The sequence below is a fragment of the Oryzias latipes genome, chromosome 2, assembly GCF_053564925.1.
Source record: "Oryzias latipes strain Hd-rR chromosome 2, Olatipes_Hd-rR_3.1".
NCBI classification, from domain to species: Eukaryota; Metazoa; Chordata; class Actinopteri; order Beloniformes; family Adrianichthyidae; genus Oryzias; species Oryzias latipes.
The window spans coordinates 3,082,765-3,102,052 of record NC_136238.1 but is presented as its reverse complement, the minus strand read 5'-3'; the positions used below and the strand labels follow the sequence as shown (position 1 = coordinate 3,102,052).

At 44.4% G+C, this 19,288-nt stretch overlaps 1 protein-coding gene and 1 long non-coding RNA gene across 2 annotated transcripts; one reads left to right on the top strand and one right to left on the bottom strand.

Annotated features, from left to right (window-relative positions):
• Positions 1-1,141: 1,141 nt before the first annotated feature.
• On the bottom strand, positions 1,142-4,090 carry LOC144983617 (NLR family CARD domain-containing protein 3-like). Its single transcript, XM_078930508.1, has 4 exons — positions 3,820-4,090; positions 3,460-3,658; positions 1,493-3,332; positions 1,142-1,397 (listed from the first exon to the last, which is right to left on the bottom strand). The coding sequence occupies exons 2-4, from the start codon at positions 3,524-3,526 to the stop codon at positions 1,157-1,159; spliced, it is 2,148 nt and encodes a 715-aa protein (XP_078786634.1). The 5' UTR covers positions 3,527-3,658; positions 3,820-4,090; the 3' UTR covers positions 1,142-1,156.
• Positions 4,091-10,830: 6,740 nt separating this feature from the next.
• LOC144983675 (uncharacterized) lies at positions 10,831-17,697 on the top strand. The gene is made up of 2 exons (XR_013647440.1): positions 10,831-11,657; positions 14,118-17,697. It is a non-coding gene; the product is annotated as an uncharacterized LOC144983675 (long non-coding RNA).
• Positions 17,698-19,288: the final 1,591 nt, after the last annotated feature.

Here is a 19,288-nt window from a genome sequence, read left to right as displayed (position 1 = left end):
CAGGTTGACCTCTTCATATTTCTGCATGAGGAGCTGCTGCTCTGTGGCTCAGAAATCTGCTGCAACTGTTTGTCCATTGAAATCTGCACTTCTGGGATGGATTCCTGATTTCTTTCAAGAACACAGAACATGAACTTCTCCCGGATATCAACCCCTGGATGGATTTAGGTTCTCCTGTTTAGTCTGGTGTGGAAAAACATGCCAGAAAAAAGGTCATGAGATGAGACCCAGCTGGGGTTTTGAATTGAACTGATGTTTTTCTTCTATCTACTGCTGTTTCTTCATCAGTGACGTCTATCTGACACTTTCTCCTAAATCACAGAAAACCAGACTCAACTTCTTGTAGATCAGTGGTTTTCCACCTTTTTTCAGCCAAGGTTCACTTTTACCTTGACAAAAATCCTGCGGCACACCAGCAACCAAAACTAAAAAGAGAATCTCTGTGGTCTGTATTGATGTACAGTCCCTCCATGATCTCACCAGCATTTTTTGGAATAATTGAGCCACAAAACAATTGATGCTGCTTATTTAATAATAATGTTCAACTAAATGAGTTGAAAATGTGTCCAGATAGCCGTTTCTCCCTCCAGGTTGTTAAATGCACTTTCATGTAAACCTCACCAAACCAAACAAAATGACATTCTTTCTAAACGGTGATTTATGTTTTTGTAAAGCAACTGTACTTTTTGATCACGTTTACGCGCTCTGACACCGGATCCCGCGGGAAACTACTTGGGGAGCACGGATGATCCGTGATCCATATGGATCATTAGTCCCAGTTCTTCAAAGACGTGTGCCGTGGTCCCCCCCCCCCCTCCTTCTCTTTTCTCCCACTTCATTCATGTCCTCCACTTTTTTTTAACCCGCGTCAGATTCATCTCCACCTATCAAAGTGGCTGCTGGACGTTCGTCCAAAAGTGTGTTTCTAAATCTGACGCTACCACCGTGTGGGAGGAGCTACCGTCAAAAGTTTTTCTCGCCCTCCTTATGAAAGACATGGAAGATGCTGAGAGATCCGGTGTATTTCTACTACAAAGAGCTCCACAAAAGCGTCAGAGTGAAACATGGACCTATTTGATGAACATGGAGCTGATATTCTGGAAATGGTAAATGTTTTAGATCAGTAAAAATTAGTCATTTCCAGCAGCACATCTGATCATCTCTCACGGCACACTGGTTGAAAAAGACTGTAGAGAATCAACATTTGAATGAAAGCTGACCTGAGAGTCTCCAGTTTACAGTCTGGACTCTCCAGTCCGGCTGACAGTAGCTTCACTCCTGAATCCTGCAGGTTGTTGTTCAGACTCAGGTCCAGAAGTCTGAGTCTGGAGGACTGAGAGCTGAGAACTGAGGACAGAGCTGCACAGCTTCTCTCTGACAGATTACAGCCTATCAGTCTGCAGAAAACAAAGACAGACAGCAGTTATTGAATCTTTCATGTTTCCATCAGATTCATTTGTTCACTGAAGGTGATTTTCATGAGAGTTCTTACAGAGCTTTGTTGGAGGCTTTGACCACTGGCAGCAGCCTCAGAAGAGCCTCCTCTGAACCACAGTATTTCTGCAGGTTAAACTCTTCCAGATCTTCTCCTGATGACAGTAAGATGAAGACCAGAGCAGACCACTGAGCAGGAGACAGTTTATACGTGGAGAGATATTCTGACCTACGAAGACGAGACAGCTTTTCTGTGGAGAGCCATCCTGACTTCAGGAACTGTTGGATCTCCTGCAATAGAGATCCATCATTCAGTTCATTCAGACAGTGGAACAGGTTGATGCTTCTCTCTGCAGACAGATCCTCATTGATCTTCTTCTTGATGAACTGGACTGTTTCCTGATTGGTCTGTGAGCTACTTCCTGTCTGAGTCAGCAGACCTCGTAGGAGACTCTGATTGGTCTGCAGTGAAAGACCCAGGAGGAAGCGGAGGAACAAGTCCAGGTGTCCGTTTGGACTCTGTAAGGCCTTCTTCACAGCACTCTGGTAGAACTGGACTGGACTGGTTTTAGAAAGACAAGAAAACCAAGACTTTTTCTGTTTTCCCTTCATCAGGTTGAGTTTGGAGGTGATGAAGGTCAGGTGGACATGAAGAGCAGCCAGAAACTCCTGAACACTCAGATGGATGAAGCAGAAGACCTTGTCCTGGTACAGGCCTCTCTCCTCTCTAAAGACCTGTGTGAACACTCCTGAGTACACTGAGGCTGCTCTGATATCGATGCCACACTCTGTCAGGTCGGATTCATAGAAGATCAGGTTTCCTTTCTGCAGCTGCTCAAAAGCCAGTTTTCCCAGAGACTCCATCATCTTCCTGCTCTCTGGACTCCAGTGAGGATCTGTCTCAGCTCCTCCATCATACTTGACCTTCTGGACTTTGGCCTGAACCACCAGGAAGTGGATGTACATCTCAGTCAGGCTCTTGGGCAGCTCTCCTCTTCCTCTGCTCTTCAGCAGATCCTCCAGAACTGTAGCAGTGATCCAGCAGAAGACTGGGATGTGGCACATGATGTGGAGGCTTCTGGATCTCTGGATGTGGGAGATGATCCTGCTGGCCTGCTCTTCATCTCTGAACCTCTTCCTGAAGTACTCCTCCTTCTGTGGATCATTGAACCCTCTGACCTCTGTCACCATGTCAACACACTCAGCAGGGATCTGATTGGCTGCTGCAGGTCGTGTGGTTATCCAGAGGAGAGCAGAGGGAAGCAGGTTCCCCCTGATGAGGTTTGTCAGCAGATCAGCCACTGAGGTGGACTTTCTAGGGTCCTTCAGGATCTGAGTCTTGTGGAAGTCCAGAGGAAGTCGCCTCTCATCCAGACCATCAAAGATGAAGAGGACCTGGAAGTCTTCAAAGCTGCAGATTCCTGCTTGTTTGGTTTCAGGGAAGAAGTGATGAACAAGTTCCACCAAGCTGAACTTCTCCTCTTTCAGCACATTCAGCTCTCTGAAAGTGAATGGAAATGTGAAGTGGAGGTTCTGGTGGGCTTTGCCTTCAGCCCAGTCCAGAGTGAACTTCTGTGTTAAGACTGTTTTCCCGATGCCAGCCACTCCCTTAGTCATCACGGTTCTGATTGGTTCTGGTCTTCCAGCTGGGAGTTGGAAGAGCTCTTCTTGTCTGATGCTTGTTTCTGCTCTGTCTGCTTTCCTGGATGCTGCTTCAATCTGTCTGACCTCATGTTCTTCATTCAGCTCTCCTCTTCCTCCCTCTGTGATGAAGAGCTCTGTGTAGATCTCATTCAGAAGGGTTGGGCTTCCTGCTTTAGCCATCCCCTCAAACACACACTGGAACTTCTTCTTCAGACCAGATTGGACTTCATGTCGACAAACTGCAGCAGCAGATCCTGAATGAAGACAACAAACAGTAAATCAAGTCTCTGCAGCCCTGAATGATGAGGGTTTGAATCCCTGTTGAGACATCAGGAAATCTTCATTTCTCAGCAGCTGAAACCGTCAGAGAAATCCTCTTACTGCTCTGCAGTTCATCAGCCAGCTCCTCCTGCTTCATTCTCCTCAGGAAGTTCACTGTGATCTTCATCACTGACTCTCTGCTGCTCCTCTGCTCTTCATCTTCAGCCTCCAGCTCCTCCTCTTCCTCCCTGTGACTCAGAAGCTTCTGGATCTTCTTCAGCTCCTTCTTGACAAAAGTGACAATGTTGTCCTCCAGCAGCTGCAACAGAATTCCAGATGAATGAGCCAATCAGAGTGAAGTCATGGAGCCAAACATCAGCTCCATGTTGGACACTCTGACAATCCACTGGTCTGCAAAGTGCAGCATGGAGACGACTGTGGACAGAATGATGGGAAAGTAGTTTTTGTTCATGTACAGACCAGAAAGATGGAGTCCAGCTGTGTTTGATGCTGCTGGACAGACGGACCACTGGGAGTCTCTGAGCTCTGCTGGTCCAGTCTGTGGAGAATCAGCAGCAATCAGCTCCATTCTGTCTGTACTGGTAGGTTGAAACCAAACTAACTAGAGTCATGTCACAGCTAGAATGTTCTAGTTCACAGTTCAGATGGAGAACAGCAAACCAATGGATCATATCAACACCTCTCTGTCCATGTCTACAGAGTCACTGAAGTGTCTAGACTGTCTTGGAGCCAAAAGCTGGATTCATGTCTCTGCTGCCCCCATGTCCACTGTAATAAATCCAACTTAAGGTTTTTGACTTAACACAATCTTTCAAGTTGTAATAACTCTATAATCTAAGTTCTACTAATCAATTCAAAAATTTAAGTCAGTTCAGTGTAACCCGGATCAGTGCCCCACTTGCATTACCAGATTTGGAACACCTGGGCGCTCTCATTTTGGTGGGGCCAGTTCCCTTTATTAACATCCGGGTCACATAGCCACTTCCTGTCATCCATGCTCTGGCTGTTGCTGATCTGCTGTGGCTGGCTGCATCTCCTATAGCCGTCTGCTATCTAAACTTTAAACAAAACTCTGTAACATCTTACCGGACTAGTGTAACCCGGGTGATTTTCAGCCATTTTCTGTTCTCCTGCCCTCCCTCTTTCCGTTCTGTCCGGCTGCTTACGAGCTATCGCGAGACTTGCGCGGTTCCGGTAATTCCCACGTGACTTTTCGTGCCTCTTTAAAAATGGCGCAGTACAGACTGTCGCTGGAAGCTAGTTGGAGCTACTGTTCGATTTAAGAGGGATCTGGCCAGGTTCCATCTCCGTTTCTATGTTGATTCCTTCCTTTTGATGGTGAGCTGCCTGGAATCGCCTGGAACCTGTGTGGTAAGAGGCGCAGCAGCACTGTCCTCTCCCCATTTAATACCTCACCTTGCCTTTACCAAAGGCACAGTGCACCTGTTCTGTTCTTCCTGGACAATAAAACCCGGATTAAATTCTGGATTTTCGCCGATCAGCTGTTTTGGAACTCATGAACTGTTTATCTTTAAAACATTGTGAACAGCTTGTGTATATATTGTAAATGTCTTTTGGGGTTAACTATATAAAATTTCACTTTTTGCACCATAGCCATTATCTTTGTCTTTGTGTTTTGTTTGGGCCCTTCACCTCCCTCCCTGAGAAGAACCAAAGATCTTCAGATACTAGCCTAAACTCAAACTCTCAATGAAATCTTAATTTATAAGTATCTACATACATATAAAAAGTGGCGAGCTAGCTAGGAGGGAGTAGGAAGTGTCTTAACCCACACTGTGCGGTAATTTGAATTTATTTTCCTCTGCAACATTATTGTGTCATCATGGATGTGTTTATGAACTTGGGAATTAAAATACCAAACAGTGTAATAGTTGAAGGCATATCAGTCACTGAAACAATAGGTGCTGAAGAATTTATCGACTTTTTGGAACAATATGGACGTGTTGACAGAACTGAAATGATATCGGAATCGTGTTCAGAATTTGAAGGGTCGCTTATTATTGAATTTAACAGCGGTACAAAATAGTTGATTTACGGCACAGTCTACCGTATACATTTAGTTCTTCTGATAAAACGGAAACATGCCTAATTTCTGAATTGTCCACGGTGAGAGAGCGTCTACCACCACCCCAGATTTCAACCCACCTGAAGTCCAGCGCTATGTGGTGGAGCACATAGTGAAGAGCGAGGCAAATTTTTTCCCATAGAAACTGAAAGTGTTTTCAGGACGACTGCAGAGACCAGCGCATGAGGCAGATTATGATACCTGACGGTCAGGAGTGGACTTAATGCTGCGGGACCCGTCAATCTCAGATCTCCAGCGTTCTCTGAAGATTGTCGACAGCCTCCTGCCACCAGCAGCTGATGTGCACAGATGCCTTGCCTTTAGTTTATCTGGACACTCTCGACTCTGCTTGTGGCACTGTACAAGGTGGTGATGAACTTTTTGCCAAATTTATGGACGCTTTCCAAAACAATGGAGAAAAGCCATCCTCCAATCTGCATATACTCCAAGTGGCACTGAATGCAACTGCAAAAAGGGGTGGAGTTAAGGACATTGATGCCAACAAACACTTTATAAATCAATTCTGCCGGGGGTGCTGGGACAGCTCCTTAATTTCTGAACTCCAACTGAAGCAAAGGAAGTTGAACCCATCAACATTCAATGAACTGTTGCTGCTTCTTCGGACTGAAGAGGATCGGGAGGCGACAAAGATCCAAAGAATGAAACATCACCTCGGGGCCGTCAGACAGAAAGCAACCACCCATGTGCAGTTGGCTCAGGTTGAGACTGGTTGTGAGGGAGGAGCAGTTGCTGCACTAACCAGCATAACCCAGCAGCTGGCAGAACAACTTGCTGAAGTACAGCAACAACTGGCATTGTTAACGGCTAACAAAGGCCAGCCTCCAACCAACTCCTGTTCCAAAGCAGAATACTGCAAACAGCCTGCATCCCGGAAGTCCACACCTGCCCAACGCAAACCTGGGTTCTGTTTTAGGTGTGGTGAAGATGGTCACATTCGTCCCCAGTGCCAAAATGAACCAAATAGTGCTCTGGTTGCCCGCAAAAAGAAACAGTTTGCCAGAAACAACAACCCACGTTCACAAACAGTCAGTTAAACTAGTCGGGGTTCCTATTGAGGGGCAAATGGGAACCAATATGGAACAAACTTGTCCCAAAGAGAAAGAGACTGTGAAGTGTGCGGAGATGAGTGAAGCTGAATCAAAGACCACCACGCCCACCAGACTACCAAAGGGCCTTAATGGTTCAAAATGCTGCTGTGGTGGAGACTGATGAACATTTATGCAACTGCCTCCTTGACACCGGCTCGCAGGTGACGACAATTCCAGTGTCATTCTATAATCAATATCTGAGCCACCAGCCTGTGAAGCCACTACACAGCACTTTCAACCTCCAGGTTGAAGGTGCAGCAGGACAGTCAGTGCCATATTTAGGTTATGTGGAACTGGACATCACTTTTCCTAAGGACTTCCCAGGAGTGGAAATGGATGTGCCAACGCTTGCTCTTGTTGTTCCGGATGCTCGTTCTGAGTCCTCATCTCCTGTGCTTATCGGGATGAACACCCTCGAGCCTCTCTATGAACAGCATCTTGGCAGCTGTTACTCCACCTTCCAGCCCATTGCACAGGGGTATCGCGCAGTCCTAAAGCTCCTGCAATTAAGACATCAGCAGAGTAACATGGGCAGCGCCGGATCTGTGCACCTGTTGAGCCAAACTCCAGTCCTGGTTCCAGCTGGTCAGATAACTGTCCTAGACGGTTCTGCTAGATTCGACGTCCGTCCACCAGACCAGCTGGCCATCGTCGAACATCCAGCCTCAACGTTACCTGGAGGCCTGTGTGTCCAGAGCTGCCTAATCACTCTCCAACACCATCCACTGTACAAAGTGCCTGTCTTCATACAGAACCAGTCAGAGCAAGATGTGTTTATTCCACCATTAACCATCATTGCTGGCATTGGAGTTTCACCAACTATCTTATCACAACAGGTTACCACCTCAGATCCAAATCACAAGAACCCGTTGCAGTTTAATTTTGGAGACTCACCCATTCCACCACAGTGGAAGGAGGGCATAACTACAAACCTCAGCAACATGCCCAATGTATTCTCCCACCATGACATGGACTTTGGCTGCACAGATCGGGTGAAACATCACATCAAGCTCAATGATCAGACTCTTTTCAAACATAGAGCGAGACCGATACACCCCAAAGATTTAGAAGCGGTCCGCAGACATCTCCGGGACTTGCTCGAGGCAGGGGTGATTAGAGAGTCTGAGTCACCATTTTTGTCCCCGATTGTGGTGGCGAGGAAAAAAAATGGTGAGGTGAGGCTATGCGTCGATTACAGAAAGCTCAATCTACAGACTGTGAAAGATGCATATGCTTTGCCAAACATATAAAAATCATTCTCTGCACTGACGGGATCCAAGTGGTTCTCTGTCCTTGACTTGAAATCCGGTTACTACCAGATCGAGATGGCCGAAGAGGATAAAGCCAAAACCGCTTTCATCACACCTCTTGGTTTTTGGGAGTGGAACCAGATGCCGCAGGGAGTCACGAATGCTCCGAGCACGTTCCAGCGAATTAAGGAGCGTTGCATGGGTGATTTGCACCTTAAGGAGGTTCTCGTCTTCCTGGACGACATCATTGTTTTTCTGCAACCTTCGAGGAACATGAAACCCGTCTTCTCCATGTGTTGTCTCGCCTTGAGGATTTCGGATTAAAACTATTGCCAGACAAGTGCAAGTTTTTCCAATCATCTGTCCGTTATTTGGGGCACATTGTGTCCGAAGATGGTGTCCACACAGATCTAGAAAAGATAAAATCTCTAAAATCCTGGCCAGTCTCCCGCAACTTGAAGGAGTTGCGATCTTTTCTGGGTTTCGCTGGATACCATCGACGGTTTGTTAAGGACTATGCAAAAATTGTGAAGCCATTAAATGAACTGACACGTGGCTATGCACCTACTCGCCATTCCCCCAAGATGAAAAAACCAGGAGGGAAATACTTGGACCCTAAGCAATCCTTTGGTGAAAAGTGGACCAATGAACAGCAGAGAGCATTTGAGACAGTAATCATTAAACTAACATCTGCCCCTGTTCTAGGTTTTGCGGACCCAAAGCTGCCGTACATCCTACATACAGATGCGAGCACTACTGGATTGGGAACAGTGCTGTACCAGGAGCAGGAGGGGAAGCTGCGGGTCATCGCTTACGCCAGTCGAGGATTGTCACTGATTGTCACCGGCCCCTAAACTGGAGTTTTTGGCCCTGAAGTGGAGTGTCGTCGAAAAGTTCCACGACTATCTATATGGAGCCACTTTCACAGTTGTAACTGACAACAACCCTCTAACCTACGTTCTCACGACAGCCAAGCTGGATGCCACAAGTCAACGGTGGTTGGCGGCGCTATCGACATATTCATTCACGCTGCAATTTCGTGCTGGAAAACAGAATCTAGATGCCGACGCTCTGTCAAGACGCGCTCATGGAGATCCTCCTGAAGACCACTCCTGCCAGGAGTGGGACCTGCTTCGCCAGTTGACTCAGCAGCCATCTGCGCCTGGTGATGCAGAGGAGATCTAGCCAGAGGTTGTGGATGCCATCTCCGAGAGCTGCCTAGTTAGAGCACAAGATCAGAATCCTAGTCAAGGTACTGTGACCCTGGTTGAGTCTCTGTCTGCGACTGTTGACAGCATCTCTGACATCTTCACAGAGGAGTCCCAAGGCCTGCCAGTAATACCATCTCTGTCTCACACCGATCTCAAAGAACATCAAAGAGCAGACCCTGCCATTCGAGAGATCATAGACCAGCTCGAGACCGGTGAGAAAATTCCACTTACAGCTCGTGATGAACTGCCAGAGATTCCCCTGCTGCTGCGAGAGTGGAACAGGCTAGAGCTGGTCGATGGGGTTCTGTATCGGAGGAGACAGGATGATGAGAAGGTTCTTCTGCAGCTAGTTCTGCCACCTGACCTGCGTCCCACTGTATTAAAGAGTTTAAACCACGACATGGGGCACATGGGGATTGAGAGGACTCTGGATCTGGTCCGCCAGCAATTCTTCTGGCCGAAGATGGCAGTTGACGTGGAGAATACCATCAAAACATCTGGCTGATGTGTGAGAAGGAAGACACTGGTGGAGAAGGCTGCTCCGCTTGATAACATAAGGACAAGTCGTCCACTTGAAATCTTGTGTATAGATTTTCTCACCCTTGAACCAGACAGTAGCAACACAAAGGACATTTTGGTTCTCACAGACCATTTTACAAAATTTGCAGTTGCCATTCCTACTGCCAACCAGAAAGCCGGGACTGTTGCCAAGTGCCTCTGGAATGAGTTCATGGTGCATTATGGTATTCAAGAGCGCATCTACTCAGACCAGGGCCCAGACTTCGAGTCAAAACTCATCAAAGAGCTGTGTGAGGTTGCCGGCATCAAGAAAAGCAGGACTACTCCGTACCATCCACGGGGAAATCCAGTTGAGCGTTTTAATCGCACACTGCTGGGGATGCTTGGAACCCTAGAGAATAAACAGAAGTCACAGTGGAAACACATGTGAAGCCCTTGGTTCATGCATACAACTGCACGAAAAACGAGGTCACAGGGTTTACGCCATATGAACTGCTTTTTGGTCGTTGCCCTCGTCTCCCTGTTGACTTAGCCTTTGGTCTACCAGTCCGGGAACCAAGATCCATGTCTCATTCTGACGGTGTTAAGAATATTCGCTCACTTCTAGAAGAGAGCTACAAACTCGCCTCCAAACACGCCCTCAAGTCTGCAGCATAGAACAAAGCCCACTTTGACAAGAAGATAACTCCATCAAGCCTGGACATTGGAGATCGTGTCCTTGTTCGTAATGTCCGCCTGCGGGGAAAGCAGCCGCAGCAGGGCCAAATGTTGATAACTCTTGCAACGGGACGCGCATTATCTAAAGGGGGAGGGTGTAACCCGGGTGATTTTCAGCCGTTTTCTGTTCTCCTGCCCTCCCTCTCTCCGTTCTGTCCGGCTGCTTACGAGCTATCGCGAGACTTGCGCGGTTCCGATAATTTCCACGTGACTTTTCGTGCCTCTTTAAAAATGGCGCAGTACAGACTGTCGCAGGAAGCTAGTTGGAGCTACTGCTACAAATATCGTGTTACCGGGATTTGTTCGATTTAAGAGGGATCTGGCCAGGTTCCATCTCCATTTCTATGTTGATTCCTTCCTTTTGATGGTGAGCTGCCTGGAATCGCCTGGAACCTGCGTGGTAAGAGGCGCAGCAGCACTGTCCTCTCCCCATTTAACACCTCACCTTGCCTTTACCAAAGCCACAGTGCATCTATTCTGTTCTTCCTGGACAATAAAACCCGGATTAAATTCAGCTGTTTTGGAACTCATGAACTGTTTATCTTTAAAACATTGTGAACAGCTTGTGTATTGAAGGAATTTATTTTTTGTGGTTCTCATTTCTCCTAGGTTTTTATCTTCATTTTATTTCATTGAAGGTTTTCTTTCTGGTTTACTGTGTGTGGGTTTCAGTCATTTCAATTAAAAGGGACTTCCTGATAATTGCATATGTAAAGAGGTTTCAGGAATGCAGCTCCAACCTCCAACCCCCTTCGGGAGAAAACGGTCTTTGATCTTCTGGGGCCATTTGGTTGTAGGTCTGACTTGGATCATAAATCAATCATCTCAATCCCTGGGAACCGCCACAGGCATCTGCTCCCGTGTGAAGAACAAAGCTCTAGGATCGACTTCCTGCGGTGACAGTTCCTGCCACCCATGGGGATTCCGTACCGTGTCTATCTGTGAGGTTCCCCCCCAGAGACCAGATGCTGTGATTCTAAGGATGGGCTGAAGGAAGAAGGCGGGCTCCTCTGTCAGCCAATCTCCAGCGACCAGAGGCGGAGATTCGGCGGCCATCTTGCTCCCGGGGGAGGATGTTCTGACCACATGCTTAAAAGTCTGAACTCAAGGAATTTTCCTGTGTCTCCAGACAAGCTGCATGTGAATTCGGAATGTAACCTCTTGCGTATTGCAGGCCTTGATTTTGGACACCCAGATCGATCTGTTTTTACTCTGTTTTTAGTAATATTGTTAGGGAATAAATTTGTTAAACTTAATCCGGCCGAATCCCGTGGTTTTCTTCTTCTCGACTTTATTGAACATGCAACAAGGAAAGTAATCTCAAAGCGACAGATTATATTTTCCAACATTAATTGGTGACCCCTGAACGTGAAAAGTGGGGAAGAAACGCGGAAGCGCAACGCGGGTAAGAGGACCGATAGTGGTTTATTATGAGATTTCTGGGACTTTCGGCGAAAAGTCGGTGACGCTTCCCCCACGTGCTTGACTTCCCTCGAGGCCTCACAAACAAAAGGTAAAGCAGGAACCTGTTCGTAAATTCTGCATATTGTTTACGTTATTCTCTTAGTGAATAACTCAAATTGTGGGGAAGTGAAGTATGTGGACGGCATAGCGCACCTGTATATAAGTTTTGTGGTTCACCCTCCTGAAACAGCAAATTGGACTAAGGAAATTCATGAAAATTAATTAGAGCTGAGCAAATTGTGCAGGTTTTGTGTCTGTTTAACCTGTCAAAATTGAATAAATAGTAAATTGGGAGCGTGTGATATTTGGATTACGTTAAAATTAACTAGGTTTGCGTCTGTTATTGAGCCTGTGAAGAAACCCGTTCACGAAAAACAGTGTTAATATAGGAACTAATTTTGCGCGTTTTAGGATTTTCGGAAAAACCAGGAAGGCAGCGAACCTTCACAAATTATTTTTAATGCGTAGAGAAACCACAGAGAGATTCACAGTAAAAATGAAAGGTGCACTAGACAGAAAATATGAGGAAACCGGTGAATTTTCTTTTGACGACAGACGACGCTGACGACTTGACTTGACAACAGCGGTGAAAATGGCTTGAATGAGGATGAATGGAATGAAATGTATCCGATTTTGGAAAGAATGGAATGAAAAAGTGTTTGAAATCTGTGTGTTTTAACTGTATTTCCACGTTTCCCTGTGTATTGTCTGCTCTATGGACGCAGCCATCTTAATCACAGTGTGTTTACGTCACATGGACCAATGACGGGACGTTTTAGTTGCTTCAAATGTGTCGACGATTCTGATTGGGTTTGACCGTACCACGTGGTAAGCGTGACGGAGTCCTAGCCAAAATGGCGACGTGTGGCTGTGATTGGCTTTGTTTGTACCATGTGGTCGGCGAGACGCGTCCCTGACGACCAAATATGACGGAACGTGCTGAACTTTTTCATGAGGAACATTTGAAGAGTTTGGGATGTAATTTGCGGTAAAATCATGGTGGGGATCGTCGTTATCGAGCGTGGTAATGATCTCGGTTGTAAGACAGCGTTGAAAAACAACTTCCAGTGGGTTTTCGGTTGCCGAAAAAGGTTTTTATGTTGCACAGCGCCTCCGACGGGAGCCTCTGCCGCAACGGCGAGATCAGCGTGCATGGTTGCAGGGTCTAATACATTTGGGGTAAAATAATTTTGTAATTATTTCGGTTTTCTTGTGAATACATGTCTCTAATTTGTTTGTATGTCCTAATAACCGCGATTAAGTTCAGTTTTGTTCGAAGAAGTATTATTGACATTTTTAATTTGTTTAAGTTCGTTTTTCTGTTTGTTTTGATCTTGTGCACTGCTGTTTGAATGAGAAGCGAATGAGTGGTGGTTTTGTTTGTTTGAATCGTAATCAATAGTATTTGAAAATTGTTATCAGAATGGGGAAAAGGACGAGGTAAAGGAAAGGGAAACATGGTTTTTGAGGATTTGGAAGGATGTTGCAATGTAGAGACAAAAAATGTAAGGTGACAAGCAGGAGAAATTAAAAGGCATTGTTAGTAAAATGGAGGGTCTGTGGGCATGGAAAAGTGTGGTATGAAAGTGCGGGTTCTGGTAGAACAGGAGAAGAGGAAACATGAATGTTAAAACGCTAGTTATGAACGATTCATTTCAGTGAAATGGTTTATTTTTGTTTGTGTAAGGTACCTAATTTGTTGTGTTATGTCTTTTGCAAAAACGGTTAAAAGTTCTTGTCTTTGTATTGATTGTCTGTGTTTTAGGGTGTGAATTGTGTTTTTGGTTAAATAAGGAAAAGCTTAAATTGTGGGATTTTGTTGCTTTTAGCACTTCTCCAAATTCTTTTTGTAGGGCAACAACAGTCCTTAATGGTAAGTCAAAACAATTTGTCTTTATTTTTTGATTAAGAGTGAATGATTAGCGGTCGGAATGCATGTAAGACAATATATTTTCCAAAGACTTTGCTCCATGTCCGTCATATCGGACAAAGAAAATTTTAGGGATTTTTCCCTTTGCTGGTTTTCATTACTGATCAACTGACGGTGTTGGAGACGGTGAAGACTGAACATGACTAATCCATTCTAAATCTCTTTCCAAGCAAAAGAGCAGCCCCCCCGAGATCTCATAAAACTTTAGGCAGAAAACCCCCCTCTGCTTTGTGGGTGAGTGACAAAAGACGCAAAAGTTTACCATCCAGCTCTCTAGCTTCACAGGAGGGAGCCGAGTCAGCAGTGACTGACCCCCAGAGCACATTTGAAGAAACAGGACAGGAGAGAGGGGGAGGTTGAGCAGCTGAAAAAAAACAATTCTTTTCCTTGCTGAAATAATTCACACAGGATAAAAGGTGTTTTAAAAAAGAAAAGGAAACTAACATGAATTTTGACTTTTGATGCCCTCAGAGACAGCAGTAGTGACGTGTCATGCTCAGCCATTCGGAGACCAAAACAGGAGGACGGGTGGAAAAATCCTGGGAAAAGCAGGCCACCCAGGGGACCCCAGCAGCAGTTGGAAATGGCATCTATGGCGCTCTGAACCCTGACAGCCCACAACGAGGTGCCCAACAGCAGAATGTACAGACCAAGAGGCAGAGGGTCTGGAGGAAAAATGAACAGTACCCATGACCACTCCAAGCCCTCCTCCACCGTGGCGAGGACCACAGGGCAAGTCGGACAACACCACTTGATGCAGGAGCCATTGTCTTTTTCAAGCTCAAAGGTAACCACTGATGAGTCTACTGGACACTCTACCTGCTCTGACAAATGAACAGATGACTCCTCAAAACCTGCAAAAGACCATCCGACTGACTTTTGACCAGATGGTGGAACATTCATGCGTGCATTCACCAAACACGCCTGTGAATCTGTTGGGATGGGACAGTCTTGTCAAAACAGGAGACAGCAGACTGGATGCCATGCCGGACACCACAGCCGACCCCCACTGCAGACATGTAAAGGGCCCTGAAACGCCAGGTGGTTTCGTTAATTTCAGGTTTGAAGCCTGGACTCCTGTGTTTGAAGCCTCCGAATGGTCTGACCTGTACACTCCATTATGACAGAGAGCATGATTAACAGTAAGAAGTATTTCAGCAGGTAGAAGACCAGACGTGGCATTTGAACTACACTGACATATATTAACCCTGAGGGCGAGCGGCTTATTGTGCATTCATACACTCACAAATGCAATGATACTAGCTGTCAGACACAGCTGTATCTCACATAGGATTAGACTAAGCAGGACATTAACAACACATTGGTTAAATTGTGTTTTTTCAGGTGTTCACTTTCCTCCCTCAATAAAAATGTACAGGTTAATTTTGCCGTTCAACAACTGAGCAGAGAGGAGACGGCTCATGAAGATGCAGAGGTGATGTTAAAACGCTCTCTGATGCTTCATGGTCCACAGGTTCAGTTGATGTTGGTTCATTCTTCATCGTCCCCCCGGTGGTGATTCAGGTCATTGCAGGAGCACAGGTTTTTAGATCTCAGTGCAGCTGAGTGACTGATGCAGATGAAGGGAGGAAGGAAACTCAGTCTGGGCTGTAGAACTATAGTGTCATTGAATATTCGTATTCTTCATAGTTTACTTTAGGAAAGCGGTTTTAAAAGCTGATGGATCGTATGGCATATAATTTAAGCTAATGTTAATTTAAGTTGATGACGTCACCATTATTATAAAACCTATCCGTCCCTGATCCATATTGCATGCTGTCACCTTTAACCCCACAAGGTGTTTGTTGCTATTGACTTAGCACACGTTTTCTTTTAATGGAATCATTACATAAAAATAGCAGACCATTGTTCGCATTATAGTACAGAGGGGTTCATAAAATCCTTCTTGCATTTTTGATCACTGTTTAAAGTCTCTCTGACAGAACATTATGCTATAAGAGGTTTGTGTTTTGCTAATACAGGTTGATGACATCTGCCTGCAATTAATGAAAGATCTTCTGTTGCAGTTGTATTATTTCTTCTTGTGACCCTGCCTTTTACAGGAGCGTGGACAGGACGCCTGTTCACCTTATCGGTGCACCAAACTGTTTATTGTTTTTATGTTCTTGCTTTACATTTAATTCGTTTTATGTGTTTGTCCTGGAGCTTAGCCCCAGGCCAAGAGAGGGAGGTAGACAAAAGAGGTCTTAATGATTAAAAGAAGGACATTATTTTATTATCGTTTAAATGTATTTGTCTAGAAAGAATGTTTAAATAGTAACACAGATTGACCATTTTTAAAATTTTAAAGCTTTGTGTGTCTGTTCATCTGATTTTCTCTCATCCACAGCAAGGATGAGTAGGTTCTACGACTGGGTCATTAGACAACAGCCCATAATAAACTTTTTTCTTTTTCTTGAATTTGCATTTTCCCCACTTGTGTTCTTCATAAAACAGCACGAGGGGAAGCAGACCTTTGAGAAGAGAAATGTGGTGGACCTTTTCCATCATATTTTCTCTTACTGCGCATGCGTAAATTGATTCTTGTCTCATTGTCTTTTGTGTTTTATTGTTTTTTATTTTTTAATTTCCGGACCCTAACACTAACAAAAACTTAGACCCACAGCAGAATCATCTTGGCAGAACAGTACCACAGCAGTGGACACCCCAAGTCCTTTTGCAGCCGTTCTGTTGTATCAGATGTGTCACATCTCTAATAACAGGCTTATTGAGAAGTCCATAGGAGGCCAGGTCCAAGCTTGCCAGAGCTTGTGGGACATGCAGAAGGAGGACGCGAGTGTTCGAGGCCCGGAATGACCTTTTTTGGACTTTGTTGCATTTTATAAAATTGCTTACTGTTATGTTTGACAATTTTCTTTTTCCTTTTCATCGTCTGTGTAATTTTGTTCTGCTTTAACATTTCTCAATTCCCTCCTTAATTCCAGGTGTTCCTTTTTCTTACAGGAAGTGCTATTTTATTGTCTTTATCTTTTACTTTTTAGAATAATTTGAATTTGTACTCGTGCGTTTTCTTTATTTACTATTTTATGTCTTGTTCTTTGTAAACGCCAATGTGCCAAAGATCCAATGAAGCATGAGTGTCCTTAGGGACGGTCGCCGATGGGGCTCGGGGCCTTAGCATGCATTTTTCCTGTCCAACTGAATGTTTCTTAAAGATCATTAATGCAAGCTCCACAGGTTTTTCGCTGCTAAACTCATAAACGGATCATCAACACCTTTGAAATGCACATTGGTTCTGTTTATATATTGTGAGGGCTCGAGACCACAGCTGTTTTGATTGCATGATGTGATAATGTGTTTTTATTTTTTGTGTGACCTCACTTCGTGAGGTCAAGAGAGGGAAACTGAAGGAATTTATTTTTTGTGGTTCTCATTTCTCCTAGGTTTTTATCTTCATTTTATTTCATTGAAGGTTTTCTTTCTGGTTTACTGTGTGTGGGTTTCAGTCATTTCAATTAAAAGGGACTTCCTGATAATTGCATATGTAAAGAGGTTTCAGGAATGCAGCTCCAACCTCCAACCCCCTTCAGGAGAAAACGGTCTTTGATCTTCTGGGGCCATTTGGTTGTAGGTCTGACTTGGATCATAAATCAATCATCTCAATCCCTGGGAACCGCCACAGGCATCTGCTCCCGTGTGAAGAACAAAGCTCTAGGATCGACTTCCTGCGGTGACAGTTCCTGCCACCCATGGGGATTCCGTACCGTGTCTATCTGTGAGGTTCCCCCCCAGAGACCAGATGCTGTGATTCTAAGGATGGGCTGAAGGAAGAAGGCGGGCTCCTCTGTCAGCCAATCTCCAGCGACCAGAGGCGGAGATTCGGCGGCCATCTTGCTCCCGGGGGAGGATGTTCTGACCACATGCTTAAAAGTCTGAACTCAAGGAATTTTCCTGTGTCTCCAGACAAGCTGCATGTGAATTCGGAATGTAACCTCTTGCGTATTGCAGGCCTTGATTTTGGACACCCAGATCGATCTGTTTTTACTCTGTTTTTAGTAATATTGTTAGGGAATAAATTTGTTAAACTTAATCCGGCCGAATCCCGTGGTTTTCTTCTTCTCGACTTTATTGAACATGCAACAAGGAAAGTAATCTCAAAGCGACAGATTATATTTTCCAACAGTATATATTGTAAATGTCTTTTGGGGTTAACTATATTAAATTTCACTTTTTGCACCATAGCCATTATCTTTGTCTTTGTGTTTTGTTTGGGCACTTCACCTCCCTCCCTGAGAAGAACCAAAGATTTTCAGATACTAGCCTAAACTCAAACTCTCAATGAAATCTTAATTTATAAGTATCTCCATTTGGGCTACACTAGTTCTTTGAACAACCACACCTTGAACTAACTACTCTTGGGTGAGTTTATGCGATCGGGTCACACACATAGCAGTACATTAGTATTTCAAAGGCTTTCTACCTCAGAGAAATGCCATGCTAGTCTTTTTTTTTGCTGTTGAAATTGGAAATATTTCAGTTAATTGTTTTCAATTTTTGTCCATTTTAGGACTTTTCAACTTGTTTTTTGTACTTGTGCTTGGTCGGCCATTTTGGTTTTGAATTCATTCATTAATTTCATTCATTGTTTTCCTCCTTTGATTAATGCTAAACTGAATTGATTAATGCTGAAGCTAAATATGATTAAAAGTGCACTTTATTTTTGAAATATTGGAACCCATTGAAACCCATTTATTTATAGGCCTGAAATTTGAAAGTAGGTTTCTACAAATTTTGTTAGGACCTTATTTGATTATTGTTTTTCTTACAATTATGACATACATTTATATGTTGTAAATAATGTATTGTAAATAGTATGTCTTGTATGTGTCTAATCTATCATTTGTTTGACCTTGTTTAGGTCAGGTTTTTTTTCCCACTCCCACTTTTATCCCTATTGGAACAACTTTTTGATCTGCACCATACAGGAATGGTGCCTGGCGAGCTACCCACGAACTCTCAATGAGACCTTGAATTAAGAACCTATGAAAAAGGAACTTTGCAAAAGACTCCATACCCAAAGGAAAAGAACTTTGAAAACCAAAAACTGAAAAATATCTCTGTGGATCCCTGGACACTCATTTCTCCACTGTCTCAACTTATTGTTTTGTTTTTTGCTTTCTTTAATACAGTCAATTGATTGCTTTATCCCTGTGTTGCGTCTTCTATCCACACACTCTGGGCTCCATGAGTCGAACAAAATCTTCTGTAGGTCAAAGCAAGCTAATAAAGCGCTATATCAGCAAGTTAAGATAGTTGTACACTTCAACATTATCTTTGAGTCGTCTGTACTTATATATCTAAGTTGCAGTTCATTACAGCGTGATAATATTCTGTGAACGTTTTTTTGTAAATTGTGATACGTGGGAATGCCAACTTTTGGAGTTGGCATTGTCCACTGATGTTTGTCAAGAAGCGTCTTAACATTTATTTAATGACATAAGTATTAGAATCAATTATATATGTTTGTGTGTGTGTTAGTTTACAGAGCCGGAGAGAAGCGTGAGGGTATAGTTTTTAGAAGGATTACAATTGGTGGTCTCGGCTGGCGGTGTGGTGGCAAAGTGCAGAACATATGATGAAGTGAACTATTACTGGTCTTTAGAAATTCCATTTGGACTTCC